This window comes from Oratosquilla oratoria, chromosome 25, assembly GCF_046742065.1.
Source record: "Oratosquilla oratoria isolate Oo_2021 chromosome 25, ASM4674206v1, whole genome shotgun sequence".
NCBI classification, from domain to species: domain Eukaryota; kingdom Metazoa; phylum Arthropoda; class Malacostraca; order Stomatopoda; family Squillidae; genus Oratosquilla; species Oratosquilla oratoria.
Genome location: NC_134801.1, coordinates 46,653,179 through 46,661,705, shown reverse-complemented (window position 1 = coordinate 46,661,705; position 8,527 = coordinate 46,653,179). Strand labels below are relative to the sequence as shown.

Genomic DNA, 8,527 nt, shown 5'->3' with positions numbered 1-8,527 from the left:
GAAGGAATTCCAGAATGGAAACCACGACGCTTGTGAGGAACCTGGAAAGAGGCCGGGGGGAGTGTCACCCAATGTGGAAAGAGTTAACAAATGTCTGACATCGAGTGTTACCCTCTTAGTGTCTTGAGGAACTAACTGGGCACATTCAAGGATTCATATGTGACTAATGCCAAAGGATTTAAATCAACTCGTAGGAACTCTTGAGCAGCAGAATGTAAAAAATATACTTCGATTGCAAATATTGATCTACCTTTTCCTGTTAGGGCGAATGAATTGAACACCTATAAAGAATGTTATCATGGTTAATATCAGACGATTTTTTCATCGTGGATGAGCCCCCGGAAGGTAGAAAGGGCCTTCTGGTCTATAATCATGGTGTCCTTCAGATTCAAATTTCTTAAAGGAGTCAAGGTTCATTGGTAAAATATAAAATGGAACTTAAATTTTCTGGGGCTATTTACTTGATTGCAGTGGTGATGGTGTAATTTTTATTTTGACAGATTTTATATTTTTTATGTATCATTGTTTTTTTTTTTGTCTTTTTACTGTGTTACTATGTTTTAAAAACTGTTTGGCTGTCATTACTTACATACACTGATATTACTAAAAGTTGTAAGAGTGACTGTATACGCGTAAGGCTACTGGTTTGTAGTGATTTCTCTACAGACACTTGTTAAGAGAGGGTCTGAGGAGATGAGTCACCTCATGTACCCTCGTGAAGGAGAATGAGGTCATCAGCGGTCGCCTCGAAGTTGGAGTCTTCGAGAACACAGAAGTCGCCTGACACGCTAACCCCTTTCGTACCTGGTGGCACTGTTCCTTTTATTCTGACCGCCGTCAAGTGATTGCATTCATTTCCGTGTCAACCATCCCTCTCTCGGTAGCAAGGGCTTCAAGTTCAGCTTCAGACAAAATAATAAAGAACTATGTCAGTCTAGCCAACACGGCGACCCGTTTCTGTCGTTAGTATTACCGTTGATTCTGTTCCGTTAAAGGGCAATATAGGGACATAACGGGCTCATGGTCAATTACAATAGATCCCAGTTCGGCCCGCTCTGCACTCGAATGAATGAAATCGCCCGGCGTCAGAAGGACCAAAACCATGTAAGTTCCGTCACCGTGTTCAAGGGGTTGACATCTCTGCCGATCGCGAGATTCTAAATCGCTGGGGTGGAAATGGCGCACGTCGTTGCTGGAAAACCAAGAGACGGCTGCTGCGGTCAGCAACGCGTTGTTGTCAGAGATGCTGGTAGTCCAGATACTTCCAGTAATGATGCTATTTGGTGATAGTGCTCGTATCTTTGTTCGTGGTTGATACGGTGTTCTCGGTTGTGACAAAAATGGTGCTAAATAGATATTAGTAATGGTGACTGCTAGCTATACAGGGGATGGAATTGGAGATGGGAATGGAAAATGAGGTGGTGGTGGTGGTGGTGATGGTGATGGTGATGGTGATGGTGATGGTGATGGTGATGGTGATGGTGATGGTGATGGTGATGGTAGTGGTCGTGGTAGGGTAGCAGTGGTGGTGGTAGTGATTCTGGTGGAGGAGTTGGTGATGGAGTTAATGATGGTGGTATCTAAAGTTGGTGATAGTAATAGGTGTGGTGATAGTAATAAGGGTGGTGACAGTCGTGGTGATGGTGTTGGTAGTGGTCCTGGTGTTGACGGTGTTTGCTATGATAGTCGACGCGAGCTGAGGGAAACAGTGAGAGAGGGAGTGGAGGGAGGGGAAGGGAGGGTGGAGATGCTACGGGTGGTTGGGACAATAACGTCTGAAGGATTTGCCGTCTGCCGTATGCAACTGCCTACTTTGATATTCCTAATAGCGTTGAGCCTGACAGTCAGTCTGGGGCATCTTCCTGATTAGTATTCGTAATGGCAACCTATCTCCCGCATTTGCTTCTCCTATTATTTATAGTAATGCCTAGACTTGGTGTTTGTCCTTTATACGAAACCTGTGTCAGCAAGTTCGACGCCAGAAAGAGCGCGCGTTTGTTGGTGTGTTTGTGTGTCTTTGGGGGGTCCGCACTCAGCGCCAAGTCGCGCGCCCTGGCGGAGGCTCGGCGAAGACGATTCGGCTTTCTTTTTCACCCCTTCTCCTCCCTTCCTTCCACATGTGCCGCTGATGATGTTAGCGCTGAAAGAGCGGGCGATTATTTACTAAGGGCGTGCGTCATCAGATTCCAAGCCTTGGTCGCATTTGAAACCAAAATAGGGCTAAAATATCTTTGGCAGCTGATCATTTGTATCTGGTTCTGCAGAGGAGATCGTTTTTATTTTCGCGAAGATGTAAGAAAGTTATAACGTTTTCGTTTTCAGCTACAGCGTTATATATATATATATACTATGTATATATATATATATATATATATATATATACATATATATATATGTATACATATATATCTATATATATACATATATATATATATATATACAGTATATGTATACATATGTTTATATGTATATATATGTATACATATGTATAGAGTATGTATATATGTATTTATATATATATATATGAATATATATGTATATATATGTATACGTATATAGATGTATATATATATATGTATGTATATATATGTATATGTATATGTATATATATATGTGTGGAAAACAGCAAACACCAGATTCAATTGAAGGGTTTATTTGCCCGACGTTTCGATTCCCGTCCAGGAATCGTCTTCAGGGGGTATAACGGTTACAAGAATGTGAACTCCTTATGAATCGCTGAGATGGTAAACCTGGGAAAGGTTCACCCATTCAGTCAATTGTACAACGCATACAATACAATAATAAAATAAAATAACAAACAATAAAAATAATGAAATACATTACAATGCCAATTACAGTAAAATAAAAATTACATATTGGACATACAACAAACGAAGAAAAAATGACCATAGGTGACACATAGTAAACAACAACAGGACAAAGAGTAAATAGAAGTGCACCAAATGTCCGCACTGAAGAATCAGGAACAAACGACTAAATTAAAAACAAAAAACAAAAAAGCACTACAAAATACAAATAGAAATAAAATGCATGGCTGTGAACAAAAACAAAAGTGGCAAAAAAGACTCTAGCGTGACACAACGTGAATACTTCAGAACATACAATAAGGACCAAATGTCCGAAACGAAATGTCAGGGGGGGGGTAAACGGCTAAATTACAACCAAACAAATAAAACTAAACAAAATACAAAGAGTAAATGGCAGTGTGACAAAAAACATCAAAACGAAACCCAAAAGTAAAGGCAGAACATAATTCAAAGACGTAAAAGAAAGAAGGTGGACCAAATGTCCGCTGAAGTAGGAAGTGGTGGACAAGCGGAAAGGGGGGGGGGGCTCAATAACAAATGACTACAATACAAGCAGACAAATAAAGAGCAAAGAAGAATGAACGTAGAAAAAGGGAAGCAAACTACAAATGTAAAGTCACGGGAAGGGTGGGGGAGTAGAAGAGGTGCATTGGGAGATCGCTTACGAGAAAGGAAGTCAGCCAAAAGCCAACTGGTGAACAAAAGACAGGTCGAAAAGAAGCAACGGAGAAAAGAAAACAGGACAGAGGAATTAGCCTGTGTTACTCCTCGTGCCTAGATAAATAGGGTTGAGGTCAATGCACCTGTTTATGCAGTTGCTCTTAGTTTTCCCATGCTTCGAGGAAAAGTCTTTTCTTTTTATTATTTTCTTTATGTAGAGTTGTAACTCCATCCCAATCAATCATGTGTTGGTGTTCTGTAGTGTGTTTGTACAGGGCCGATTTCGGATCTTCTCGTCTAACTGCACGTTGGTGTTCCTGTACTCTAGTGGACAGTTTCTTTTGCGTTTCTCCTACGTAAACCGTGTCACAGTCCGTGCAGCTTATTTGGTAAACTACACCGGCCTGTTGAGTAGGTTCTTCGGTGTCTTTTACTTTGGTGAGATTTCTGTGTAAGGTGTTGCGGGGTTTGTGTGCTACTTGTATTCCTTTGTCACGTAAGACTCTAGCAGTGACCTCTGAAGCTCCTTTGATGTAGGGGATAGTGACTCTAGGCGTGGTATGTGGTCTCTGTGGTGGTGTCTCGGTGGGTCGTGCTTTTGTCCATTTCCGTATGGTACTGCTGGAATAGCCGTTGTTCCGGAAGACCTGTAAAAGGTGTTTTCTTTCGGCCTTCTTGGATTCCACAGAAGAACAGACTTTATCAGCTCTGTTCCATAAAGTCCTGATGACACTCCTTTTGTGGCAATCTGGATGGTAGCTATCAAAGTCCAACAGTCTATCAGTGTGGGTGGGCTTTCTGTAGACACTTGTACCAAGGGTGTCACCTTCACGCTTGACGCAGACGTCCAGGAACGGCAGTTGGAAATCTTTCTCCAGTTCCATTGTGAATTGAATGGCCGGTTCAACACTGTTGATGTAACTGAAGAAAGGCTCCACGTCCTTGCTGTCCAAAATGGCGAACACATCATCAACGTATCTAGTCCACAGTTTTAGCGAAGTAGGTGCAGCACTTAGAAGTTGAGCTTCCAGTCTTTGCATCACTACTTCAGCCACCACAACTGAAATAGGCGATCCCATCGGTGTGCCCTTACGCTGGTGGTAGGTGTGATCCCTGAAGCGGAAATAAGTGGAGTCAAGGCACAGGGATATGAGTCTCATGAGTTCTGACACGGAAAGTTTCTGGTTGTCCAAGAATCCCCGGTTGTCCTCCATGGCCGACTTCAGCGCACTTTTGGCCAAATCTCGTGGGATGGACGTAAACATGGACTGAACATCAAAGGAAACCAAGACATCCCCACTCCTTAAGTTAAGTCCTTTGATTCTTTCAATGAAGTCAGCTGAATTCTGAAGCATATGTGGTGAATCCGTCACTAGAGGTCTGAGAAGTTTAGCCAAGTACGAAGCAAGATGGTATGTCGGAGAATTTCTAAAAGCTACTATGGGTCGAAGGGGAATATTTTCTTTGTGGACTTTTGGTAACCCATAGAACTTAGGGATGGTAGAATCTCCTGGCCTCATTTTCTTCCACTCGTCATCATTTATGATCCGATTTTCTCTGAGTTCTTTCAGCTCTCGTTCAACTTTGGCCTGTAGCTTCTTTGTGGGGTCTTGAGGTACGATGGTGTAAGTCTGGGTATCTTGAAGTAACGCCAGAGCCTTCTGGTCATAGTCTTCCTTGTCCAAAAGGACAGTTGACCTCCCTTTGTCGCTGGTTAAAACAGCAATTGAGCGATCTCTGCGTAGTTCTGCTAAAGCTTTGGTTTCTTCAGTGGTCAGGGAACGACTTGTCTGTTTGGATTTCAGTGCTCCTACGATTTTAGTTCTGACGGCCTGTTTGTCCTCAGAAGTGCCTTCCATCAAGTTCACTCCTAACTCTGCAGCGGCCAGGAATTCAGCGTGGTTGACTTTGCCTTGAACATTAAAGTTAAGGCCCCTGGCCAGCACATTATTTTCTGCATCCGAAAGCTGTCTACTGGAGAGATTGGTCACCCATCTTGGAGGAGCAGGTGGTCTAATGTCTAGCAACCGTTGGAACTTGGACTCAAGGGAACTCCGCTTGCTTGAAGACTTGGACTGGCTGAGATTGGAGATCTTTTCAAGTATTGTGTCAAAATGGGTTGCCTGTAGTAAAGAGGCGCATTGGTTCTTGAAGGTGGTGATGTCTCTATTGAAGCGATGGATTCTACTGTGATGATGGTCTATGGCGCATTTCAGAAGTCGGCGACCACAGGCCTCTGCTTCTTCCTTGGCTTTTCTAGTGTTGACAGGAGGTCTAACTCTAGCGAAAGAGGGGAGGGTATTGCGATTACGGCACAATTGACAAAAACGTAGCTGCTCGCGGATGACGGATTTCTTGAGTTCACAGTTCTCCCATTTCCTGACTGTGTTGAGCACTTCAACACTGTAATGTTGTTCAATGTAAGAGAAGATTTGGAATCTGGGATCCATATTGGAAAACAGCAAACACCAGATTCAATTGAAGGGTTTATTTGCCCGACGTTTCGATTCCCGTCCAGGAATCGTCTTCAGGGGGTATAACGGTTACAAGAATGTGAACTCCTTATGAATCGCTGAGATGGTAAACCTGGGAAAGGTTCACCCATTCAGTCAATTGTACAACGCATACAATACAATAATAAAATAAAATAACAAACAATAAAAATAATGAAATACATTACAATGCCAATTACAGTAAAATAAAAATTACATATTGGACATACAACAAACGAAGAAAAAATGACCATAGGTGACACATAGTAAACAACAACAGGACAAAGAGTAAATAGAAGTGCACCAAATGTCCGCACTGAAGAATCAGGAACAAACGACTAAATTAAAAACAAAAAAACAAAAAAGCACTACAAAATACAAATAGAAATAAAATGCATGGCTGTGAACAAAAACAAAAGTGGCAAAAAAGACTCTAGCGTGACACAACGTGAATACTTCAGAACATACAATAAGGACCAAATGTCCGAAACGAAATGTCAGGGGGGGGGGGTAAACGGCTAAATTACAACCAAACAAATAAAACTAAACAAAATACAAAGAGTAAATGGCAGTGTGACAAAAAACATCAAAACGAAACCCAAAAGTAAAGGCAGAACATAATTCAAAGACGTAAAAGAAAGAAGGTGGACCAAATGTCCGCTGAAGTAGGAAGTGGTGGACAAGCGGAAAGGGGGGGGGGCTCAATAACAAATGACTACAATACAAGCAGACAAATAAAGAGCAAAGAAGAATGAACGTAGAAAAAGGGAAGCAAACTACAAATGTAAAGTCACGGGAAGGGGGGGGGGGAGTAGAAGAGGTGCATTGGGAGATCGCTTACGAGAAAGGAAGTCAGCCAAAAGCCAACTGGTGAACAAAAGACAGGTCGAAAAGAAGCAACGGAGAAAAGAAAACAGGACAGAGGAATTAGCCTGTGTTACTCCTCGTGCCTAGATAAATAGGGTTGAGGTCAATGCACCTGTTTATGCAGTTGCTCTTAGTTTCCCATGCTTCGAGGAAAAGTCTTTTCTTTTTATTATTTTCTTTATGTAGAGTTGTAACTCCATCCCAATCAATCATGTGTTGGTGTTCTGTAGTGTGTTTGTACAGGGCCGATTTCGGATCTTCTCGTCTAACTGCACGTTGGTGTTCCTGTACTCTAGTGGACAGTTTCTTTTGCGTTTCTCCTACGTAAACCGTGTCACAGTCCGTGCAGCTTATTTGGTAAACTACACCGGCCTGTTGAGTAGGTTCTTCGGTGTCTTTTACTTTGGTGAGATTTCTGTGTAAGGTGTTGCGGGGTTTGTGTGCTACTTGTATTCCTTTGTCACGTAAGAAAATCGGATCATAAATGATGACGAGTGGAAGAAAATGAGGCCAGGAGATTCTACCATCCCTAAGTTCTATGGGTTACCAAAAGTCCACAAAGAAAATATTCCCCTTCGACCCATAGTAGCTTTTAGAAATTCTCCGACATACCATCTTGCTTCGTACTTGGCTAAACTTCTCAGACCTCTAGTGACGGATTCACCACATATGCTTCAGAATTCAGCTGACTTCATTGAAAGAATCAAAGGACTTAACTTAAGGAGTGGCGATGTCTTGGTTTCCTTTGATGTTCAGTCCATGTTTACGTCCATCCCACGAGATTTGGCCAAAAGTGCGCTGAAGTCGGCCATGGAGGACAACCGGGGATTCTTGGACAACCAGAAACTTTCCGTGTCAGAACTCATGAGACTCATATCCCTGTGCCTTGACTCCACTTATTTCCGCTTCAGGGATCACACCTACCACCAGCGTAAGGGCACACCGATGGGATCGCCTATTTCAGTTGTGGTGGCTGAAGTAGTGATGCAAAGACTGGAAGCTCAACTTCTAAGTGCTGCACCTACTTCGCTAAAACTGTGGACTAGATACGTTGATGATGTGTTCACCATTTTGGACAGCAAGGACGTGGAGCCTTTCTTCAGTTACATCAACAGTGTTGAACCGGCCATTCAATTCACAATGGAACTGGAGAAAGATTTCCAACTGCCGTTCCTGGACGTCTGCGTCAAGCGTGAAGGTGACACCCTTGGTACAAGTGTCTACAGAAAGCCCACCCACACTGATAGACTGTTGGACTTTGATAGCTACCATCCAGATTGCCACAAAAGGAGTGTCATCAGGACTTTATGGAACAGAGCTGATAAAGTCTGTTCTTCTGTGGAATCCAAGAAGGCCGAAAGAAAACACCTTTTACAGGTCTTCCGGAACAACGGCTATTCCAGCAGTACCATACGGAAATGGACAAAAGCACGACCCACCGAGACACCACCACAGAGACCACATACCACGCCTAGAGTCACTATCCCCTACATCAAAGGAGCTTCAGAGGTCACTGCTAGAGTCTTACGTGACAAAGGAATACAAGTAGCACACAAACCCCGCAACACCTTACACAGAAATCTCACCAAAGTAAAAGACACCGAAGAACCTACTCAACAGGCCGGTGTAGTTTACCAAATAAGCTGCACGGACTGTGACACGGTTTACGTAGGAGAAACG

At 42.8% G+C, this 8,527-nt stretch overlaps 1 protein-coding gene across 1 annotated transcript; it reads right to left on the bottom strand.

Annotated features, from left to right (window-relative positions):
* Positions 1-308: 308 nt before the first annotated feature.
* LOC143039091 (uncharacterized) lies at positions 309-6,234 on the bottom strand. Its single transcript, XM_076208944.1, has 4 exons — positions 6,218-6,234; positions 4,550-5,891; positions 974-1,377; positions 309-396 (listed from the first exon to the last, which is right to left on the bottom strand). The coding sequence occupies exons 1-4, from the start codon at positions 6,232-6,234 to the stop codon at positions 309-311; spliced, it is 1,851 nt and encodes a 616-aa protein (XP_076065059.1).
* Positions 6,235-8,527: the final 2,293 nt, after the last annotated feature.

Excerpts from the sequence above, each read along its gene's own strand:
- LOC143039091 (XM_076208944.1), bottom strand. Across the intron at positions 1,378-4,549 it reads CGATGGGATCGCCTATTTCA|CTAGCAGTCACCATTACTAA; the intron begins GTTGTGGTGGCT and ends TCCCCTGTATAG. Across the intron at positions 397-973 it reads TTAACGGAACAGAATCAACG|AAATTTGAATCTGAAGGACA; the intron begins GTAATACTAACG and ends GACTCCTTTAAG.